General features: G+C 40.5%; 1 protein-coding gene across 8 annotated transcripts in view; it reads right to left on the reverse strand.

The window, feature by feature from the left end:
• Positions 1 to 24,737, reverse strand: part of PIR (pirin) — a 105,395-nt gene that overhangs the window by 49,291 nt on the left and 31,367 nt on the right. For 4 of the 8 annotated variants that reach the window (XM_055267598.2, XM_055267599.2, XM_063634554.1 and 1 more), the window contains exons 4-6: positions 22,747 to 22,830; positions 18,939 to 19,145; positions 10,067 to 10,183 (exon numbers count right to left, since the gene is read on the reverse strand). In XM_055267598.2, the coding sequence (XP_055123573.1) occupies positions 10,067 to 10,183; positions 18,939 to 19,145; positions 22,747 to 22,830 (408 nt within the window). The remainder of the gene's footprint in view (positions 1 to 10,066; positions 10,184 to 18,938; positions 19,146 to 22,746; positions 22,831 to 24,737) is intronic. The other 4 variants (XM_055267601.2, XM_063634555.1, XM_055267602.2 and 1 more) reach the window with 1 other exon arrangement.

The raw sequence follows: 24,737 nt of genomic DNA on the forward strand, positions 1-24,737 counted from the left end.
CTACTCCATGAGGAGCTCATGTCATCATCTAGTACAGTTCTTATGGCTTCCCAATGTCATCTTCCTTCTACTACCTTCCCACTCTCGTGATCTGTTGGGCTTTGCACTGGGGATAAAAATGCATCAGCACAGACCTAGTCTCTGCACTACCATACACACTCAGGAGACTCACTGCCAGATCCCATTGCCCCTGCATGGGGAGCCATACTTTCTCATTTCTCCTGGAGATGGTAAGGCTTTGAGGAAGTGAAAAGTAGATTTACCATATTGTTTAAAGCAAACTTCTAACTCATTTTTAGAATAGGCTGATGCTCTTCAACAAAATGATGTCTTCTGTATCCAATCCAAAGCACTTTGATTTCTGAATTCTTGATTATTTTAAACAATTCTGATAAGCAATGGGAAAGATTAGTTTCCATCCCCAGTGCCAAAGGTATCGTGGGAAGGATTAGAACTCTGTAATCATATTTTGACATATACATGAAGTGCTACACAAAGAGAAGACAAGGAACTCTTAGGCAAAATGCCAATGACTCTTTGTAGGGTGGAAGTTAAAGAGGGCCAAAAAACGTTTTTAACTTCTATCAACCATAGAAGACTGTGGACAGTCTTGAACATAAAGCTGTCTAGCTGACCAAGAATTTTAAACATAGCCAAATTCAGTCTATAGTATTCTTTTTCGAGCAGCCCTTTAATCAGTAGTAATACTCTTGTCCTTCTCTTTCTCACCTTTTATTTATGGGAAGAGTAGTGAGGAAAGAAGGACTAAAGGGGAAGAGAATAAAGATGATGACAGGGACTCACAGTACTGAAATTTAACCGGAGACATGTTAATTGTGAAACTGGACTTTGATTTCTTCACCCTTTGAGTCAGCATCCTTGCCTGAATTTGGGTTACAGATGTTCTAATTTTTGGAAAATTAAAACCAGAAAAAGAACAAATTCCCATGTCTTGTATAAATAATCCATCTACAACCCTATAAAGGCAACAGTATAATAAAACCACAAATGGCCCCCAAATAGGCTAACACAGAGCCTTCCTATTTGTTAATTCCAATCCATGGGTAATGTGTTCCAAGACTGAGTCAGCAAATCTATTAACCAATGCTAGAATATTCCTCACGAGGCTTCTAATATTTATTAGTTACATTTGCTATTTACTAAAATATTTTTAAGAGTTCTTGTAGGAAAGTGCATCAAGATGTAACACGCGAAATTCATCGGCAAAGATTTCATAGACCTCTGGGTATGGATACCTTCATATAGATATGATTCTTCAATTTTATGATTAAAATTAATGAAGCGGGAATTTATTATGGTCTAGGGCTTCTTCTACGTGATCATTTGCAGGATGTTCTGACACAGACAGGCAGGGGTGTCTGCTTGTACAGGCATGTGCCTGAAGGTACCCTTTTGGTGTAGAAAGAGACATGGTCATTTTGAAGCTTCCTTCCATGAAAATGAGCTGAGGCATTCCCTAACTGGAGAGAGATACACTCAGCAAACTTATGCATCAGGGCTGAATGGTGTGATAAGGCAGGGGAAATGTTCAAATAAAATGGGGCAAAAATTCAGGAAACCTGAGTTTGGGTCTGGTCTTCTTTCACAATGAGCTGTGTGACCTTGGGAAAGACTTTTTGCCTAGTTGGGTTTCAGCTTTCTCATTTACAAAGTGGTGGAGCTGGAGAGCTTATTTTTGGGCTCCAATGCTGCCTGACATTCTGATTCAAATGAAAGTACCAGAAGAAAATGGAACAGTAAGTGGTTGTTGGCTTTGAAAAGCATCTCATTCTATCAGGAATTCTAGATTCGTGTTGCCCTAAGAAATTTGTTCATATCCTAATACACCATTATGGCAATGGAAGAGCTGAATGAATGAATTGAAAATTTTCTGTACAACTATTATATAAATGGGCCAGAGACAGCCCCTGTATATTAGGTGAAAATGGCCCCCATGTTGGTTACTTCCTTACACTAGGATAGGACCATTAGCCCAAAGCACACTGATGCCAAACTCCAATTTTCACACATCAAATTGCTTTAAATATATTCCAAAATGAACAAAATTTTAGCCATTTAGAGCCTACCTACTTCATATACACTGTGAAACTATTCCCAACATCTGCTAGCCAGAAATAAGATAAACTACTACCAACATCTGCTGGCCAGCTATAAGACCTCAAACTGCTAATGTCCTTCAGAACTCTCTAATCCAGAGAAACCTCACCTTGCTGTTGAGTGATATCCCCTGGACATGTAAGCCTCCTCTCCGATTTCCCCTACTCCTTCAGGTCTCTTGCCCTATTTCCTTTCTGAGTGGTGGCCTTGTGCCACTGTCTTTGGAAAATCTCCAGCTATGAGGAACTTTCCCTCTTATGCAACCTTGTCTGAGCACTGCCCAAATAAAGTTTGCATGTTACTGCTTCTCATGAAACTGTCTCTTCCTTGATCAACTCCCCAATCCCCAAATTTACCACATCAACCCATCTAAATACAGTATTCAAATAGGTCCTGAAAGTATTGAATATGGTCTCCTGTGTATCCACAAACAAGAGAAGCAGTTCCCTGCTATTCAGCACCAGCTCAGAAAAATTGAAGAATTGACCAAATCTGCTGAAAGGCTGGAGCACTACGCAAGGGATCGGTATATATCCCCAATTCAGGTCAGGGATCATTCATGAATTCCTGTGCAAATAGGGAGTGGTCAGATCCTCGGCAAAATGACAGATGGGCCAAGGTTTTCCTTTTGAACGCTTCAACATGTATCTCTCCTCTTAAGCCTTTTCAGTCTTTAAAAGTTTCCAAGACAAAACCTTCTCTCAACAAAAAATCTGATTTCTATTGGGCTGTGCCGAACTGGTGAAGGACCTACGTGAGCATGTGATTAAGAGCACAGACCCTGGAGCCAGACCATCCAGTTAGAATCCCAGTTCTGTCGCTTACTATATGTGTAACCCTAGGCAAGTTGCTAATCTCACTATGTTTCAGTTCCCTATCTCATTGTGAGAATTCAATTGCACACATTTTACATGCCTCCTCAGAGTCGCTCAGCCTCATTATAGCTCCTCAGCCCTTGGCCTCTTATGGAGACCTGTAGGTGCCATCATTGTTGCAACTGTTGACATCGCCAGATGCCTTGGCCTCTCCTAGCCGACTGTCAAGTTCTGACATCGTCTTGATTGTCCTCTCAGTGATGGGAGTTCCAGCAGCTCTAGCGTCTGGGCTTGACCTAACTGACCTACTGAGGTTCTGGATGCTCTCTTCGTGCCCACACTTGGATACAGGTCCAAGCCATAGAATGGGACGTGTGGCCTATTAAGAGGCTGTCTGCAGGGGCCGGGTGACACAAACCAGAAGGGCAGGGAATTAGCTCCCCATGGGCAAACTTTGACCGAAGAGGAATGGAAGATGTGGGGCAACAGACAAATTCTTGCTCCCTTAGAAAGTTCTGAGGTACAGCTTTCTGAACAGGCATCCTACATGGCCAAGAATCTGTCTCACTTCCCTTCTCCTTCAATCCCACTGTTCTGGGATTGCAAATAATACTTGCCTTGGGCTTTGTTTTCCAGAGAACCCAAGTTAAATCAGAATTAAAAGAACTGACACATATAAAGAACTCAGAACTTCACTGTTCAATACAGTTGCCACTCACTGCATGTGGCTGTTGGGTACGTGAAATGTGGCCAGTCCGCACAGATGTGCTGCAAGTGTAAAATACACACTGGATTTCAAAGACTTGGTAACAAAAAGTGTGAACTATCTCATTACAATTTGATATTGATTACATGTTGCAATGATAATATTTTGGATATATTGGATTAAATATGCTATTAAAATTGATCTTACCTGTTTTATTTTACTTTTTAAATGTTTACTATGAAATTTGAAGTTACATGTTGCTTCCATTATATTTTTATTAGACAGCTCTGACTTAGAACTTAGCACCTCATAAGCCCATAAAAGATGTTGGCCATTTTCATTTCCCATCCCAAGAATTTCTAGAGATTTGCTGTCAGTAAAGACTAATGATAAAAGGGAATGTGGGAGAAAAAAAGATGGATAAGGGAAAAGGAAAGAAATATTTATTAAGTACCCTCTATGTTGCTAAGCACATTAAATAACATACAAAAACCTCAAGGACCGTGTATTATCATCCCCACTTGGCAGATGAGGAAACAAAAGCTCAAAATAATTTTCCCAAGGTCACAGATATATTAAACAACAGAGCTGAGATTTGAACCCAGGTGTGCTTGACTCCACAGCCTATGCTCCTTTCAATCCCTCATACTGTTGAAGGATGGACTCTAATGGTACAGTTTTAATAACATGACAGTGAGATTTTCTGTCATATGTTGGGCTTTTTAGAATCCCTTAAATCAGCCACACGGGAGGTCACCTACACCAACCAAGTTAAAAGCTGGTGTTAGACACAAATTTCTCTCTCTCTCTCTCTGGCCCTGGGTTCATGGAATTGAATTGGCTGTACACTATATTCCATGGCACAGGGTCATCATACACCCATGGGCACCCCTCTTGTTTTGTGTCATTTTCCCCCATGATCCCCCATCTCAAGACCATTCTCCATTGCCTCTCAGTTGAGCATATGTAATGGACATCCTTCCAATCTACCCACAGTGTATTTATTTAGATATATGGGTGCCCTTGAAAAATGAGTAGTATTGTGTGCCAAACTGCTTTCTTTTCTGATTTATTCCTCACTTTTTTCCTGAGAGCTAATAACTACAAGTGAATATAGCCCACTGCTTCTGGCGGCTACACCATATTCCATCATATGTAACCACCATATTTCGCTTATTCATTCTCTCAGTGGTGAACACCTATATCAACTCTGACTCCTTTCTATTACTCACGATGCTGGGATGACCACTGTCATATGTCTGCTTGGTGAAGTTTTGATGGAATAAATACTAGGAGTGAAATTTCTGGGGCATACCCTATATGCAGTGTTAGCTTCATTGAGTAATGTCAACGTGCTCTCCACAATGAACACAGTTACACCCACCTGCCAAACATGAAGTTTCCATTTCTTCCCATCCTTGCCAGCACTTCACAGTACCCAACTTTGTATTTTTTCTTAATCTGAAGGGTGTCAAGTGGCAGCATATTATTCAAATTTCTATTTTTCTGCATATTGGTGAGAGGAACATTTCTTCATATTCTTATCAGCTTTCCATAGTTGAGTACAGGATTTTCTTAAGATCTGGTGCCTGGAGTTACCACCAACACAAGCGTACAACTTTACACAAAGGAGAAATGTCTCCCCCCAGAGAGTGGAGACAGTACGGATACATGGTTTTGTTCTCCCAACTATGTTAATGCTCTGAACTGACCAAGTACATCAATTTTCTACAGATATAACTGCTCTAGGGCTTGCAGATTTGCTTGTGCAATAAAATTTCATGGAACCAAAACCGGTATTGTGATAAATGTGTCTTTTATTACATTTTGGGACTATTTTTAAAGTGAAACGAATGAGAATTGAGGTTGAATGGATTCAAGTTTGGCAGACCTAATGGAGCCACATCCAGTCCAGGGGAGGCAACTCAGGCTACGATGCTCATAAAGAAAAAAGAAAATCCTTATTCTACCCAAGCAAAGCAGGGTTAAAATTGGATAAAGATGCTTTGGCATCTTATTTAGAATGCAATTTTAATTCTAATTTATTTTAATGTGATTTATAAGGGCAAGGGGTTTTAGATCAGAACTTTACTTTTGTCTTACAAGTTTGATGATGGGAGAGGTTTATGTTCAAATTTGTGATATTTTAATATTTAGATAAAATGAATGTGCAGTCTAGAAGACAGATATGCCTTGGTGTGAATTTAACAAAAAACTCTCCATATACATTTCAGATCATTCTGGGGGTAAAATTGATCCTAGAGAACAGAAGTTAGTTTTTACGTGAGGGGGTCCACACTGATAAATTTCTCACCTCTTTCCTTGAGGGGGCAGTCATGGCTAAGCGTCCGACTCTAATATGTTAATAGAAAAATAATCAGGGAATGTTCGAAGGAGCCTCCAGACCCCGACATAATATCCCCATGAGGCAATACTGCCAGCTGCTCTCTGCCTTTCTCACTAATCCCTGAGGGTGAGGGGGAGGCAGGAGGTGGGATCCAGCTGGTAAGAGTAATTCAACGGACTGAGTATGCTCAGCTCAGGCCCTTCTGAGCTCTTTTTCTTTCTTTCTCTTTCTCTCTTCTTCTGTCAAGAGGTAAGCCTGCCTCTGAAGAAGATGCCTGTGACTGTATGTACACCTCTGCCTGGATGTGGTTAATGAAGCCGGGGAAGTATTAAGAAGCCCAACAGGTCTCAGATATAAGTTATGTGCTTTTATCTAGATTTTACTGGTAAGAAAGATGATATTTGGATCCCTATCTGGCCAACTCCTCGGTCTCCCTCTCAATTCGTTCTGAACTTGGGAGGGAAAGAAAGATGTACAGGCAAACCTTGTTTTATCACACTTCCTTTATTGTGCTTTGTAAATATATGTATTTTTTTTTTTAACAAATTGAAGGTTTGTGGTAACCCTATGTTGAGCAAACCTATTGGTGTCATTTTTCCAACAGCATGTGCTCACCTCACATCTCAGTGTCACATTTTGGTAATTCTTGCCATATTTCAAACTGTTTCATTATCACTATATCTATTATCTGTGATCTTTGATGTTACTATTGAAATTGTTTCGATGCACCACAAACTGTGCCGACATAAGACACATCAAACTTAATTGATAAATGTGTGTTCTGACTGCTCCCCCAACTGGCCGTTCTCCATCTCTCTCCCTCTCCTTGGGTCTCCCTGTTCTGAGACACAATATTGAAATGAGACCAGTTAACAACCCCACAATGGCCTCGATGTGTTCAGGAGAAAGAAAGAGTCATATGTCTCTCACTTTAAATAAAAAGCTAGAAATGATTAAGCTTAGTGAGGAAGGCATGTCAAAAGCCGAGACAGGCCAAGAGCTAGGCCTCTTGCGCCAGTTAGCCAAGTTGGGAATGCAAGGGAAAAGTTTCTGAAGGAAATTAAAAGTGCTACTCCAGCGAACACACAGATGATAAGAAAGCAAAACAGCCTAATTGCTGATATGGAGAAAGTTTGAGTGGTCTGGATGGAAAATCAAACTACCCACAACATTCCCTTAAGCCAAAGTCCAATCCAGAGCAAGACCTTAACTCTTTTTACTTCTGTGAAGGCTGAGAGAGGTGAGGAAACTGCAGAAGAAAAGTTGGAAGCTAGCAGAGGTTGGTTATTGAGGTTTAAGGAAAGAAGACATCTCCATAACATAAAAGTAGAAGGTAAAGTAGCAAGTGCTGGTGGAGAAGCTGCAGTAAGTTATCCAGAAGATCTAGCTAAGATCATTGATGAAGGTGGCTACACTAAACAACAGATTTTCAATGTAGATGAAATAGCCCTATATTGAAAAAAGATTCCATCTATGACTTTCATAGCTAGAGAGAAGTCGATGCTTGTCTTCAAAGCTTCAAAAAACAGGCTGACTCTCTCTCGTTAGGGGTTAATGCAGCTGGTGACTTTAAGTTGAAGCCAGTGTTCATTTACCATTGTAAAAATCCTAGGGCCCTTAAGAATTATGCTAAATCTACACTACTTGTGTTCTAGAAATGGAAGAACAAAACCTGAAGGAAAGCTATTCTGTGTACTGCATGGTTTGCTGAATATTTAGGTCTATTATTGAGCCCTACGATTCAGAAAAAAAAATATTCCTTTAAAAATATTACTGCTCATTGACAATGCATTTGGTCAACCAAGAGCTCTGATGGAGATGTGCAAGATTAATGTGCCTGCTAACACAACATCCACTTAGCAGCCCATGAATCAAGGAGTAATTTCGACTTTCAAGTCTTATTATTTCAGACTTGAAAGTCGAAATTACTCCTTATTATAATTCATCATAATATTATTAGCAATATTCAACAATTTAATTGATATTAATCATCATCAATTAATTTTTATTAATTACAAGTATAATAACTATAATTATAAATTTCTTAAGGCTATAGCTGCCATAGATGGTGATTCCTCTCATGGATCTGGGCAAAGTAAGCTGAAAACCTTCTGGAAAGGATTCGCTGCTCTAGATGCCATTAAGAACATTTGTGATTCATGGGAGGGGATCAAAATATCAACTTTAATAGGAGTTTGGTAGAAGTTGATTCCAACACTAATGGGTGACTTTAAAGGGGTTCAAGACTTTAGCGGAGGAAGTCACTGCAAATATGGTGGGAATAGCAAGAGAGCTAGAATTAGAACTGGAGCCTGAATATGTGACTGAATTGCTACAAGCTCATGACAAAACTTCAGCAGATGAGGAGATAATTTTTATCAAAGAGCAAAGAAAGTAGTTTCTTGAGAGGGAATCTCCTAGTGAAGATGCTGTGAACATTGTGGAAATGACAATAAAAGTTTTAAAATATCACATAAACTCAGCTGATAAAGCAGTGGCAGGGTTGGAGAGTATTGACTCCAATTTTGAAAGAAGTTCTACTGTGGGTAAAATATAATCAAACAGCATTACATGCTACAGAGAAATATTTTGTGAAAGAAAGAGTCAATCAATGCAGCAAACAACATTGTTGTCTGATTTTAAGAAATTGACACAGCCACCTCAACCTTCAGCAACCACCACTCTTAATCAGTCAGCACCCATCAACACTGAGACAAGATTCTCCATCAGCAGAAACATTAGGACGCGCTGGAGGTTCAGATGATCATTAGCATTTTTCCACAAAAGTATTTTTAAATTAAGGTATGTACTTTTTTAGATATAATGCTATTGCACACTTAATAGACTACAAAATAGTGTAAACATAACTTATATATACACTAGGAAGCAAAAAAAAATGTGTGATTCACTTTATTGCAATATTCCCTTTATTACAGTGATCTGGAACTGAACCCACAATATCTCTGGTGTATGCCTGTGTTACCTTTTGGTCTTCTCAACCTCAACTCCCTACATTTGACTTCCACTGAATTCTAGGCCCTCTTCAATAAACTGGTCTGCTTTTGTTTGGCTGACAGACTTTGTCAGTTAAAACCTACGAAAACACTTAATGACAGTCACCAGAACTCTTGCTCAAAACTTCTTTTGGACTGACATGTAACAGATGGCCTCAAATCCATATCTGATGCTGGGAAAATCCACCAGGCAAGTCTTGGTAGTTACTTAGAGACACTCAAAGTCTCCCAAGGCAGACAAAAACATAGGTGGGTACTGACTCCTGACAAGCACAGCTGCCACAGCCAGGAGTGGAGGCTGCTGAGGAAAAGAATCTGGCTGGGGGACTCAATTGGCAGAAAACCTAATGAAACAGAGGCAGGGAGCAGTTTACAAGAAATCTGTTTGGTGGAGACAGGGTGGAAAGGCCCAAAAATCAATGTTAAAGGAACCAAGATGGTGCAGAAACAGTATCGGGTTTTCCTCCTCCTTTTCACTGCCCAGCTCTCCCTCTGTCCTGTGTATCGCTTCTTTGTAACTAGAGAATAACACGTGGGGGTGGGAGGTTGGGTGGGGAAGCCAGTATTGTTCTTAGAGCCCAGAGATGTGAAGAAAATTAATCAGAGGCAGGTGACTGAAGGCAGTGGGACAGAAGAGCCTTGTTCTGGACATCAAAATGGCTTCCTTTAAAAAAGAGGCATTTAAATTTCTCTAATTGCTATTTATAGTTGATCTAGGGTAGAAAAATTATGACCATCATGGTTTCCTTCCATAATGTTAAAAACTATCATCTTGAACAATGAGAACACTTGGACACAGGGCGGGGAACATCACACACCGGGGCTGGTAGAGGGGTGGGGGTCTGGGGGAGGGATAGCATTAGGAGAAATACCCAATGTAAATGACGAGTTGATGGGTGCAGCAAACCAACATGGCACATGTATGCTTATGTAACAAACCTGCACGTTGTGCACATGTACCCCAGAACTTGAAGTATAATAATAAAAAAAAAAATAAAGAGAGCAAGGGGGCTTTAAGGTTTTATGAAAAAGAGGTAAATTGTCATTGTTTTATTTCTCAACAAACCTGGAGGAGCCAGATCTTAATCAGTCCGTATTGTATTCCAAACGTAACAGCCATATTCTCAATACAAAAGACTCCATTAGATGGCATCCTGAGAGCATTGTGTTTGAGTTTTGTTGGCTGGGGAGGGAGGTAAAAGGTAAAGAATACAGATGAGCAACTAGCCCAGGTGAAATGTCATCAGTATATTCAAGATATTTCTTTTTTTTTTTTTTTTTTTTTTTTGTTGAGACGGAGTCTCGCTCTGTCGCCCAGGCTGGAGTGCAGTGGCACGATCTCGGCTCACTTCAAGCTCCGCCTCCCGGGTTCACGCCATTCTCCTGCCTCAGCCTCCCGAGTAGCTGGGACTACAGGCGCCCGCCGCCACGCCCGGCTAATTTTTTGTATTTTTTTTTTTTTTTTTTTTGTTGAGACGGAGTCTCGCTCTGTCGCCCAGGCTGGAGTGCAGTGGCACGATCTCGGCTCACTTCAAGCTCCGCCTCCCGGGTTCACGCCATTCTCCTGCCTCAGCCTCCCGAGTAGCTGGGACTACAGGCACCCGCCACCACGCCCGGCTAATTTTTTGTGTTTTTAGTAGAGACGGGGTTTCACCGTGTTTGCCAGGATGGTCTCAATCTCCTGACCTCGTGATCCGCCCGCCTCGGCCTCCCAAAGTGTTGGGATTACAGGCATGAGCCACCATGCCCAGCTGCTGATACCAGTTTTTAAAATACTTCATTTATATCCGTAAGAGCTCAGCTTTTAATGCAACATGCAAGAGTCTCAAGACAGCTCTCTGAAGCTGTCCTGCATTTTTTTCTGTGGTTAGAAAAAATATGTAATGTGTTCCTGGGAAAAGACATACTATATCCTAAAAGGACAAGTCTTGATGGCCATAGAAGTGATTACAATACTATGCTAAAGTGACCACTAACCTTTATTGAAGTTGACACCTTGGGTTTTTTTAATAGCTTTTATTATGCTCTTAGTCTAAATTTTCCTGCTAAGTTACAATCCTGATCACTAGGGCCAACAAAGTATGAATGGCACAGGGTGTTATTTCTGGTTTAAAAGTGCACCTATCCATTCTTCATTCACTGGAAGGAGAGGGCTTGTCGCCACGACTGGAATGTACTTCTTAGGGATTAGGTCAGCAGGGACATCTTGAATGAATAAGAACATATGGCATCCTTTGTGCACACCAAGAATGGTATTTCTGGGGTGAGTGGGCTGCCCTGGGCAAGAGCAAGCTTTTGTCCAGCTGATTTGAGCAGATCCTGACCACTGTTTATTTGCACATTCCTAACTGCAAATGAAGTGCCAACTATGGCTGCCTACCACAAGACAAGTTCTTTGAAGTTGCTGGGTACATTTCTTTGGTGTCTTCCTATTTACTAAACAAGACTAACAGACCTAATTGTGCCTATTCTCAACAGTGAATCCAAGCCAAGTTTTGCACTTGTCTGTGGAATGTTGCTGATCATCTGCTCAGGCTACATGGCCTGTAGCAGGCACGTCCCATAGAATGAACTGCTTCATGAAACCTGAGATGAGATGGACTGCATATAGCATGCTGGGGAGGCCACTGCACCTTAACCTCATGCCCTACTATTTAAGACCTTGTGAGAGAAGGATGCAAGAATATGCATACAACAAACGATGGCCTTAGGCAAAATCCAGAAGTAGACGAACTTGGGTTTTTCTCCATCCCCATATTTTGCATCATTTCCTTCCTCTTGCCCTGCCACAACTCCACAAGTATCTGATTGCCAATGCAGCCTGCATCAGGATGCCTAGTTACTGCACTCTTACTATCCAAGTCTTTATACAAGCCATTACAAGACGTGATCCCTGCCCAATCTTTCTTTCCCTTGCTCCATCCACACAAGCAGAATTGATTCTCCCTATTCTGGAGTATCATGAAATTTTCACATACTGCTGTTTTCATGTTTCCTGTGGCACATTATACGTCGGCTGTTTGCCGGTTTCTCTCCCAAGCTAGACTGCGAGCATTTTTGAGGACAGTGGTTGTATCTTATTCACATTGTATCTCCAGGGAACTGCATGATGTACACACAGCAGGTGCCTAATAAGAATTAAGGGGAAATGGGACATGTAAATTAAACACCATCAGCCCAAAATTCTCATGAGTTATGAAGACAGAATGGCTGTGTGGATCTGGGCAGAAGTTGAGATGCTTGTCGACCAGGACAGCTGAGAAGGCTGCACCAAAGAGAGGGCACCTGGGTTGGACCTTGGTGCATAGAAGCAAGGAGATGAAGATGGGGAAGTCTTCAACTCCTTTTTTCTACAGTATTTTGCAGAATTCTTTCTCCCCAAAATGTTCTGCTTCCTCCCTTGCCCCATGTCAAAAAGAGACCAGGAAGCTCTCTGATTCATGCGGATATTTCCTTTACTTTCTCCCCCTATCTATCCATTAAAATACAGTTATAGGATGTCTTAAAAGGGAGAATTTCACCAGAATTCATTAGGGTGATTGTGAATTTCTTAGGTGGAACTTTTTAAAGCACTTCTCATAGCATTGAATTAAACATGAACCATAAAAAAATCAATGGAAATAATCAGTGGAGAATGGAGTTGTTATCAGAAAGAAATATAAATTGCATCATCAAAAATCTTGGACTCCTAAAATGATAAAATCATATAGTTTCCAGAAGCTGCCTCAAAGAAATAATGGCCATCCACTGTTTTAAAATGTCTATTTAATGTTGAATTTAACATTGAATATTACAGTATTTTTCTTAGCTCTTTTATATTGGTATCCATTTTTCTTATACTGAAAATCTTGATTTCTATAAACATTAACAAATTTACTAATTTGTTTTATTTCATAATACACATTAACTTGTTATGAAATTATAAAACCAACACTAACAACAAAAACTATGGAGTAAAGTTTTAAATATTTTTTGCTGTTCTTTTTGTCTTTAGAATATATCCCACTAAAACGTACAGCCAGGAAATCATGTTTAAAAGCCCTTCAAATAAATGTTTTCTCTGTGTGGTTATGTTGCCAATATCTTTACACCAATTTTAGATTCTTCACTTGTTTCTATTTGTTTTTGATTTTAAGACTTGTTTCTTTTTTCTTTTCTGGTTTAACTTGATATTTTAAATATGTAAGCATTTCTATCTTTCAAAAGTAAAAATTAAAAGACATACCGAGGGAAGTTTCAGGTCCATCCTTATCCCTGCTACCCTCAGCCCAAAGGGAACATTTGTTAAATATCCAGTTTTTAAATCTATCACAGAGCGCTCTGATTTATAAATACAATAAATTAAAAGAGAGGTCTTTGGAAGGGAGAATTCCTTCCCAAGCAAGTGTTGTTTTTCCTTTGCTTGCTCTCTGGGACAGCTGGAGCCTGTTTACTCAAGCTCCCTATGTCAGAAACCCAGTGCCCCTCTCACACTCTCTGTCATTAGGAGAGTATCTGTTATTTTTCTTTTTTTTAGCTAGATCCATGAACTTGCTGGAATATTTCAAAGGCAAAAAAAGTGTGTGTGTATATGTTACCTGTTTCCATGATTTAACAGTTTTTTTTTAATGCTACTTCAAAATATTGTTCTCCTGAGCTTGAGAAGAAAAGAGCAGCCTCCTGTGGAAAGAGCCCAGCTCTGTCCACATCACACAGTGGACGGAAGCAAATGCAGGAAGGCAGGCGAGGGAGGACCTCCTTAAATGTGCCCAATATAATCAAAGAAGTCAAATTTCCCCTGAAAATGTTCTGAGTTTACTAAGATGCAAAAATGTTTTAAGTTTACCTTCCAGTATTCTGATTGCCCAAAACCCACTGCCGTTTGCATGTGCTATAAAAGTATTCCCCTAAAAGCCACATAAAATATATTTTTAATCAAGTTAAGGTAGAAGGAATACTGACAAAATTGCATTTTGGTGATAAAGTGTTTCAAATAACATCCAGCCCCTAAAAGTCTCTTGGATGAAAGCAAAACCTGGAAAATGTGGGCAGCTATTTCTCTCTAGTTCTAGTACAGGAAAAACCGTGTGTGTGCACCAGTGGCTTGCTGTGGCCAGGAGACTCCATCAGCTCTCCAAGTCACAGGGGATTATTACAGGCTTGATTATAAATTACTTGTCAACCCACAACCAACACAGGCCGATTAGCAGGCAGGTTGCTTGTTGACTAGGAAATAATTGCCCGAGGGACATGGGGTCTTCTAATGCTTGTAGAGCTAAACCGGCAAGGGAGGGGAGATACCCATAAGAAATGCCTAGAAAGCTGGTAAGCATATCCACTATTCTGGAGCTCAAGCCATGCCCTGAAAAGCCACATGGAAGAAGCTAAAGCAGATAAGAAGACACCTGCCTGTGGACTCCCAAGGGGAACCACAAGCCTCTGAACTTTTGTTCACCATTATTGTCACTGCTTCAAGAAACCTGCAAGAACAATTTGGGTCCTGCAAAAGAGTCCACATTTAAAGAAAAAAAAAAAGATCAATCTGGTTTTTATTTCCTTACTTCCTAATCCCTTAAATAGTTTATTTTATTTTAACATATAATTTAGCTAATTTTATTGTTCTCTTTTTAGTAAGCTCATTTTAAGCTTATTTCACTCATTCTTAATCCCTATATTGTCTATCTTCTTACTACTTTACCTTCATTTCTCTTATTCCAGCATCCATGTATATTTTAATGATTTCATTTACTCATTTGAAAATATTTATTGATCATCTGTTATGTCTCAGGCATTGTTTCCGGTGCTAAGTGCACAGTGGTATGATCTGAGTGAATTACATGAGATGTTTAGCAGGCATTTTTGAAAATTAAATTTTTTAAAGTTTGGTTATCATCCAACACATGAATATACAGACTGTCCATCAGAAGAAAGATTCTTTTGGTTACATTTGTAGGCCACATGAAAACTGTCCAAAGATTTTGTATGGAAGTGAAAGGAGCAACCACTTGTAGAGGGCTTACTCTACACCAGTTCTAAGTACTTTACAATAGCCAACCTAATCCTCCCAGCAACCCTCTGAGCTGGGTCATTATAATCTTCTCCATTTTACAGATGAGAACACTGAGGCACAGCAATCTTAAGTGACTTCTTCAGAGTGAGTCAGTGGTGAGCTGGCCTTGAACCAAGGCCATCTGGCTCCAGATTGCCTTTCTCTAACCCCAGTGGGGCTGAGGCCTCCTCAAGGTTTGCTTCTGACAACAGAATTTAGAGCAGCAGGAGGCAAGTAGAGGCGTGTTTTTGGAAAAAGAATTGTGTTCCAAAGAGAGCTGGCAATAAATATTGCTGATTGGTTGTCTGATAAGGATGGAATGGGGTTTGGAGAATTTCATACTTTCATGAAATAAACATGTGATTTTGACCCTCCAAAAGTGACAGGAACTATTCAAGCTATCCCATTTTAGCCTTTTCTCCCTGTTCAGCCTTCACTTTAGACCGTGTTGTCCTGGCAGAATCTTGTTCTGCCTTGGCTTTCCAAGGGTTGAATAAATTCTCAGACACATACAACCTGGGAAACAGGCATACAGCTACCCTTGGTAGTATCAAAAAGACAGTTTTGTTGCTCATAAAAGCGACAGTATCTTATTCAAAACCCCCCTCACCTTTTTTGTGGATGTCGGGACTGAGGTCCAGAAAAGCTAAATAAGATTTGCCAAAATTCACAGTACTAGATCATTTGACATCTTCTATAGGAGCTTAATCAAATGATTTCTCAAGATGGGTAAACTCCTGTGTCTTGGATCCCATGCCCATTATGCACGTTCCAAAGAGTGGTCCCCAGACCACAGTATTGGCATCACCTGGGAGCCTGTTAGAACTGTAGATGCTTAGACCCCACCTCAGATGTGCTGAATCAGAGGCTGCATTTTATCAAGACCCTCAGGTAATTCACATGAATATTAAAGTTGAAGAAGTGCTGGAATTATTGCTAATTCCATTTTCTAGATATTTTAGTTGCAGAGATAGAAGTTGTTGTTGACTCTGTATTGGTTATAAATACATTAATCTCTTGAAATATATATTCTCAGCCTCAGCTTGTAATTTAACTTAAAATTATCTTCCTGATGCGAAACAATCTTCAGTTTCTTTTTATGGTAGGTCTAGACCTTTTAAGTCCCAGTCATTCCTTGTTAATCAGATATTAAGGCTTCAGATGTGCAAAACTATGTTTCTTATGAGACCCACAAAGAAATGGCCAGTTGCTCCCTATCTTTAAAATGACTCTTTTACTGGTGTCCTTTCCTGAGGGCAGGTTAATAACCCTTCCCAAATCACAGCAAATCCCTTTAGCTTAGATGGCAGACATAAATCTCAGCCCAGCTCCTGTTCAAGTTACCGTAAATTAATCAAAATAATAACTGCCACTTATGTGATGCTTACAATGTGTCTGGCACTATTCTGAGAGTTTAATGTATAAAAAGTCACTTAATCTTTATAAAAAGTCCTATTTAATAGATGAGACACTGAGGTCCAGAGAAGGTAACTGGCTTGCCCAAGGCCACACAACTATTTCATGGTAAGGATTCTAACCCAGGCATTCTATCTCCAGAGTCCATGCAGGTAACCACTGCACCACGCTGCCTCTTGAAATCTAAATTAATGCTGCCCATGGTTCCAAGAGGCATTATTATTAAAATTCACTCATAAGAAATACTGATCATTTACTTAGGAGAATATAATTCACTTCAGAGATTTTATTCAACAAAAATAAGTAATAGAAGCTGGCAGATACTAAGACATTATTTTACAAAGTTAAAACATTACCTCTGGTCTCTTATCCTTGGCTGTGATTACAAGACCACATGGTCTGCTGCTTGAAACTGCTTTACTGGATCCAACTTTAAATTGCCCTACGATTTCTACAAATGAGAAGTAGTTGTAAACTCTAAGGATTCGTGATATCACTGGCTTTGCTAATCTACTAAATCACTGGTCTGATTTCTCTTTTGAACTGCCAACAGTTCAACTCTTTTTCTAAATCAAATCTTATGGACAATTACAATATATGAAATCGGGCAAAGTCTTGTGCTTTGGTTGAAGCAGAGGGGGGCTTCTTGCCCTCTACTGTCCATCTCAGTATCCCCTAAAGGCGTGTCCCTAAAACCTCAGAGTCCTGGAAACAGGGAAGGAAAACACCATGTGAGATGGAGTGAGCAGCTTCATATCTGTATTAATTCAGCTCCCTTTAGACGGCTCTGCCTGACACTATACCGAACAATATCTTTTGCTGCTACACCAAGAAGTCCTCACAGGATCTTAATCCTCTTCTGCAGAGCTCAAGGGAAGGAAACTCCTCACAAACAGCTGAAAAGGGCACTCACTGACCAATGCTTGGCAAAACAGAAACGAGTCACAGAAACACAACAAAGCGTCTTTTCCAATGGCAAAGTAAGCAATAGGTCTGCCAGGGGTGTGGACAGCAGTCAGGTATGCTTAACTTTGTGAACTTTGATTTTTTTTGTTGTTGTTCAATTACTTTTGTTTGCACTAGAAACACAAAACAAAATAATCCATATACCTAGGCAGGGTACAGGTAAAAAAAAAAATAAAATAAAATAAAAACAGTAAAACTTTGGTTATAGTTCAGGAAATACAAAAACTGGTAAGTCTCAACCAATAACCATGACCAATCTGTTAACCATCCTATGCATCCTACTGAGTGGTTGGTTAGTAGCCACTGCCAAGCCATTATCCCTGATGGTACACATCAAAAAATTAAAGTTTGCAGAAGTTAGTTTTAGATAGTTTTAAGTGCTGGTTGTGCACTGGGAGAATGGCAGAGTAACTCCCATTATCTTCATGCACTCAATGCCAGGTTCCATATGCAGTACCCGATGTCAAGGCTTCTCCCAGATACCCTCAGATCCCTTTTAACCATTTCTGTGCCTCCACCTCAAAGTTGATGGCCATAACCAATGACCATTGGGTAAGGGAGCATGAAAGCCCGGCTCCCTTGCCAGGGGTGGGCTCGGACATCTCTGAGGCATGTTGATCCTTCAAAGTCCCTTGCAGGATCAAGGTAAAGCCACCCTCTTTAGGACTTTGCCTGAGATGGCAGCCTTGCTTCACTTCCTCCCCTAATTTGTCCTGATTCCTTTTATTGTTCTCCTAGGAACACTTACTTAAAAATCACTTGGATGGGAATCTTCATCTCAGTGTCTGCTTCTGGGAAACCCCACCTAAGAAAACACACTACCTCAAATTTGTTGGTGTGAGGAATCTTATTCTCCTCAGGAGCAGTTCTGGTGTGCAATTAACATGGCATTTGCCGCACCACTTTCCTCCCACAAATATGTCTGTAATCTTTAGCCTAAATTGATTTATTTAATCAAAAAGGTGAGACTATAAACCCAAATAGTATAAAGTCCCAGTTGAAAAGAATGTACAGGGCATGCCATGTATGGGTTAGACAAATTGTCAAGTTAAAATTTAAAAATAAACTTTCTGCAATGTAGTAGTGTGCTTTCCTTACACTACTAAGTTGGGCATAAGTAATTTACATAAATCTTTGTGAAGTGGAGTTTAGTCTTGATTTTTGGTTGTTTGTTTCTTAAAGGTAGCAATCCTGCTGTACTAAGGAGCTATAATTTAAAGCATAAAATTGCACTATAAGTGAAAGGAATTAGGCTAAATCAGCACACATATTAAGACATACTTTGAAAATTGCTCCTTGACCAAACTTTATATGAGCTTGCTTTCTTGTAATTTTCCTAACTCTATGGGTTTGTACGCAGCAAAGATTTCTGAGTTTTCTTAGGTTGCACTTATTCTGACAACTATGAATCAAGTCCATCCCATGGGACATGAATTTTGGTAAACCTAGTGAGAGCTAACAACCCAGAAGGGGCCAGCCTTATGTCACTGCATGCCTCAGGTTAAATAGACACAATAGCCTGGCTTACCTTTATTCCCAGGGCTTCTCCAGAAATGACAGCAACTGTCACACCATCCTTACTGGGTTTAGGGATTTCTTCACTTTTCAGTTCCTGGTACTGAGGCTCCACCATCTTCTCTGAGCTCCTCAAATTAACCCACAGTTGTAGGCCATGGGCTGGCTCCTCTGAGCAAGGCATCTCGGCGTGCAGAATGCCCCGGCCCGCAGTCATCCACTGCAAACACCAAACCAACAAGAGGGAAACGTAACCAAGCTCCTAATAAGTCTGTAGGTGGAACAATTACAGCACCATCACTAAGCGAGGCATCTTACCAGTGCTGCTATCAGAGCCCCTGGGCATCGAGAGGAATAATAAACATCAGTGACAATTGCTGGGGCCCTTTCCAGTTTTGCAAATGCTTCCTGTGCTTCCTCACTTGAAATCAACACATCGGAACTGGAATTCCCACAAATGGAAGAATCCTCTCTTTGACATCCCTGAATCTTAGATTAAGCTCTAAGATGGGGAGTTGCAGGAAGATAGTATACTGGGCTGTGTTCTCAGGAGATACAACTTAAGAAGTGAAAAAAGCAGGATTGGGCAGGGGGAGAAGCCGCCCAGCAATGCAGTTACTACAGAGGCTTTAGTCAATCCAACAGGGAGCTCTGGAGTTGAGATGAACCCTCAGAATCGTCCCGACTTGAGACAGTGTGGCCAAGTTTTTATATCCCCACATCAGCAAACCATTGACTGTGGGCCATCCCCAGGTAGAAAGCACAACTTTGGGCGAGGCAATTCCCTGCTGCAGAGGGCAGTTCCTAGAGAGGGAAGCAGCTGTGAGCCATCAGCAGCCCATGTTCCCAGACATTGGAGGATAAATATGTGGGCCTAAAAACACATTTGGAGGTCCCCAGTATCCACTACACTGTGGATGGTTAACTTGTGTCTGTACTTGCTCAGTTCCAGTAATGGAACCCTCGCTACTTGGAGAAACAATTATTGCCTCCACTGTTGTGCAGATTCTTCAAGTGTTTGTTCATGTCTTTATTAAGAGCAGATTAGGGACCAGCCCCAAAGACTAAATCTTGGAATCTGGAGATGAAGGTATGAACATCACAGATGCACTTCCTACCTGTCTTAGTTTGAGTTCTCCCACAGAAGTTCCTGAGACAAAGACATGTGCAGGTTGTTTATTTGGAAAGTGATGCAGAAAGCACAAGTGAGAGAGTAGGGAAGAGTGAGGCAAGGGAGAAAGCCAAAAAGAGTTGTTAATGAGAAGGTTACATCTGTGGACATCTGGAATTCAATCCCACTGGGAACCATATATGTACTTTCAAATTGTTGCATGGAGAAGAGGGGAAGCTAGGGTATTTAGACTCTAATTCCTATCCTTCACTGACCAAGAGTTCCCATGGGAGTGTTAAATCACTGACACATATGGTCTGCCCACATATGGTCAGTGAGGGCTGGAGAAAGCCCTCAGACAGAGTAGCAGCACTTGAGATGGTACTGTACACATACGGGGACCATCAGCACCTGAACTCACAGTTGGGCCAAGGGGCTATGAGGCAGGCCATCAACAGCATCTTCCACACAGCCCTCATCGGGGGAAAAATCCTTGAACAAACAATGTCATGCATCACTATTGCCATTATAATTGTGCTTGCGCTTCGAAGAATGACAGGGTTCTGTGAGCACATGAAGTGTTCTGCTCAGTTCAAGGCAGCTTATCTGAGGGTGCAACCTTCAGGCTGAGATCCAAACAAGGAGTAAGAATCAGCCAGGGGAAGGGGAAGAGGAAGAGGATTCCACAGACAGACAACAGCATGTGAAAAAGAATCTGAGACAGGAATGAGCATTATTAGTTGAAGGATCTGAAAGGAGGCCAGTGCATACTTTAAAGATTTTTTTCTTCCATGAAGTCTAGATTTCCCTCTACTCCCATTTGAAAAGGCTTGTTAAACCTTCTAACGTAGGAGTTGGCAAACTACAGCCTGGGGGCCCAATCTAACCTGCCACGTGTTTTTGTAAAGGTTTATTGGCACACGGCCATGCCCATTCATTGACATACTGTCTATGTCTGCTTTCAAGCTTCAATGACAGAGTCTGGTAGTGGCAACAGAGGCCATATGGCCCCCAAAGCCCATTTGCCCTTTATAGAAAAAATTTGTTGACCCTGCTCTAATGCAGTATAAGGTATACCTAAACACTCTCTTATGCTGCATTTCTTCTGTCTAATGATAGTTATTGGTGTCCCTCAAAGACATCCTCCCATTTTTAAGCATTTTCCTTTTCCCTTAAAAGTTCATTTCTTCATATTTTCAATACCTTGGTTATCCTTTTTAGATATGAGCTAGTTTGGCAATACCTTACCTAAAATGGCCTATATATTGGATCTGGAAGGGGAGAATGGGGTTCTCTTTCCATCCTCATTGTTTACTAGCTCTGAGGCCATGGACATCTGTTTTTAAAAACATCTTTAAATCCCCATTTCCTCATTTTTAAAAATGAGATGAGAATAATATTATGCTTCTTTTTGCTGGGCACAGTGACTCATGCTTGTAACCCAAGCACTTTGGGAGGCCAAGGCGGGTGGATCGCTTGAGCCTAGGAGTTTGAGACCAGCCTGGACAACATAACGAGACCCCATCTCTACAAAAAAATAAAATTAGCTAGGTGTGGTGTTGTGCACCTGTGGTCCCACCTACTAGGGAAGCTAAGGTGGAAGGATCGCTTGAGCTGGGGAGGTCGAGGCTGCAGTGAACCATGAATGCACCATTGCACTACAGCCTGAGCAAGAGAGTGAGGCCCTGTCTCAAAATGATCATAATAATAATACTTATCGCAAAGAGATCATGCATGCGAAAACTCTGAATAAACTTAAAGACACTATGCAATCATCATCCTAATCAATGTGAAGTTATAGTTGTAGAAGAAGTGTTGACCAATGTCTCACACATATGGCTGCTAGGCAGCTCCATGGTGCAGATGGCAGAAGTCACCACTTCTACGATCAGGACATTTCCAGTCATCATATCTACCTTTGCAAGCAGTCTTCATTTCATGTTCTGCTCCAGTGAGAGGTTACTATTGACTTTTCGCCATGACTTTTTTCTTTTGCTTTTTTGTCTTTAAATTTCACTTTCATTGAAATATTATGATTCAAATATGTGAATTTATCATTCCTCAAAACATATATATATAAAATCCCAGAAAGTACCTGGTACAGAGTTTCGACTTACAAAACTGGCAAATATGACCCAAGTATTTTGGGGGATTTTAATTGTAACATATCTCAGACAAGACTAGGATGATGGAGGGCTCGAGGTCATTGTCTTAAGTGATAACACCTAACTGTGCAAATGAGTTGGAAGATAAATAATAAATTGTCTCAAATGCAGCAGAAAGGTCTAGAAAGATGAGGACTGAAACAATCACTGAATTTGGCAATTGGGACATCACAAGTGACCATTACCTGAATAGCGTCAGTAAAGATTTGGAAGGGGCTACTGAGAGGCCAAATCTGATTTCAGTAAGTACAAAACGAATGAAAGATAAGGAAGTTGGGATATCATTCCTGATTACTGTTTTGAGAAATGTAAGAAAAAGACTAGGTGGGAGCTAAAAAGTGATTGAGGGGTCAAGGAAAGTGTGAAAGAAGAATGTAAGAGACTTGTGTGGTTTCCAGGCTGAGTAAAAGAATCTGTAGAAAGGGAGAAGTCAAGAATATAATAGAGAGAGTGTGGAAAGGGTGAATGTACTGGAAGTGGGCAGGATCAAGCATGTACACCCAAAAACTACTAAACCACCAGCAATTCCTTGTCCTTGGCCATACCTGCAAATCTCCTGGGTTCATTTTACCAGTGTGTCCACAGAAGTCTTCATGGGCCATGCTGCCCCCTTCCAGGAGGTAGGATACCTTTGAAAAATAAACAGGAAAAAAAAGTAGATCCTTTGCCTATTTTTAAATTGGGTTATTATTTAATTATTCCTACTGACTTGTATGCATTCCTTGTATATTTTGGAACTTAATCCCTTATTGGATAATATGGTTTGCAAACATTTTCTCCCATTCCGTGAGTTGCCTTTTCATTAAAAAAAAAAATAGGCAAAGGACTTGAATAGACACTTTTCCAAGGAACACATACAAATGGCCAACAGGTATATGAAAAGGTAGTCAACATCGTCAGAAAAATGCAAATGAAAGCTACAATGAGATATCATCTCACATCTGTTAGGACAGCTACTAGCAAAAAGTCAAAAGATAACAAGTGTTGGTGAGGGTATGGAGAAAAGGGAATCCTTATACATTGCTGGTGGAATGATAAATTAGTATAGGCATTACGGAAAAGAATATGGAGGTTCTTCAAAAGATGAAAAATAGAACTCCTATACAACACAGCAATCTCATCCTGGGTATATATCCAAACAAAATAAAATCACTATCTCAAAGAGTTATTTTACATTCCCATGTTCATTGCAGCATTATTCATACTAGCCAAGATATGGAAATAACTAGAGTATCTGTTGACCAATAAATAGATAATGTGGTATATATACACAGTGGAGTACTATCAAGCCTTAAAAAGTAAGGAAATCTTGCCATTTTCAGCAACACGGATGAACCTGGAGGATATTATGCTAAGTGAAATAAGCCTGACACAGAGGGACAAACACTGCATGATCTCACATAAACAGAGTAGAAGGGTAGCTACCAGGGGTCAAGAGGTAGGGAACATGGGAAGATGTTGATTAAAGGGTACAAACTTGCAGTGACAAAATGAATATGTTCTGAAGACCTAAAGCACAGCATAGTGACTAGAATTAATAGTAAGTATTGTACACTTAAAATTTCCTGAGAGTAATCTTCTGTGCTCTCACCACAAAAATAGGTAACTATGTGAGGTAATGGATACCTTAGCTTGATTGTGGTAATCATTCCACAATGTATACATACATCAAATCATCACGTTGTACACCTGGAATATAAACAATTTTTATTTGTCAACTGTACCTCAATAAAGCTTGAAAAAAAGGAAAAAGAAAAAGTAGTTATTGGGTAGCTGTGAAGATGTGTTTGCTTTTTCCACAGAAAATTTGTTGAGGAAAGTGTCAGGAGCAACTAAGTGGCGTAAACTGAGATAAAGAATCTCTGTGACTGGGCCACATTAGCCATACAATGTCTTTGACAGAACTTCACCTAGGTGCCCCTTCCTCCTAGCAGATGCATCCCTGAGCCTGCCAGAGCTCACAGCTGAGTGAAAAGAGCCGCCACTCACCCCTTCAGCCCAGCAGATGATGGCCCTGGCATGGTGGGCCCTGGAGATCAGGGTGAAAGAGAGACAGCTCCTGTTGAACCAGCAGGGTCCCTGTTACCAAGGCTTGTTCACACAGGTGTGTGGGATGAGATATGTGATGTCTCCACACCTTCACCAAAAAGCTGCCCCAGGAAATCCAAAGGAAACATATTTCTGACACCAAGCACACAAACTCGCTAGGTGCTCAATAAATGTTTATAAAATATGTTAAATGAATTCACAGAAATTAAAGTCAACTTTTCCAGGGACATGTCCATACTAAATCTAAAAGTGGAAAGAAATTCTGTGCTGCCCAATAGAGTAGCCACTAGCGACATGTAGCTATTTAAGTTTAAATTAATTAAAATTAAATAAAATTGGCTGGGTGTGGTAGCTCACACCTGTAATCCCAGCACTTTGGGAGGCCAAGGTGAGCGGATCACCTGAGGTCAGGAGTTCAAGACCAGCCTGGCCAACATGGTGAAACCCTGTCTCTACTAAAACTACAAAAAAATTAGCCAGGCGTGGT

Source organism: Symphalangus syndactylus, chromosome X (assembly GCF_028878055.3).
Source record: "Symphalangus syndactylus isolate Jambi chromosome X, NHGRI_mSymSyn1-v2.1_pri, whole genome shotgun sequence".
In the NCBI taxonomy this organism is placed as follows: Eukaryota; Metazoa; Chordata; class Mammalia; order Primates; family Hylobatidae; genus Symphalangus; species Symphalangus syndactylus.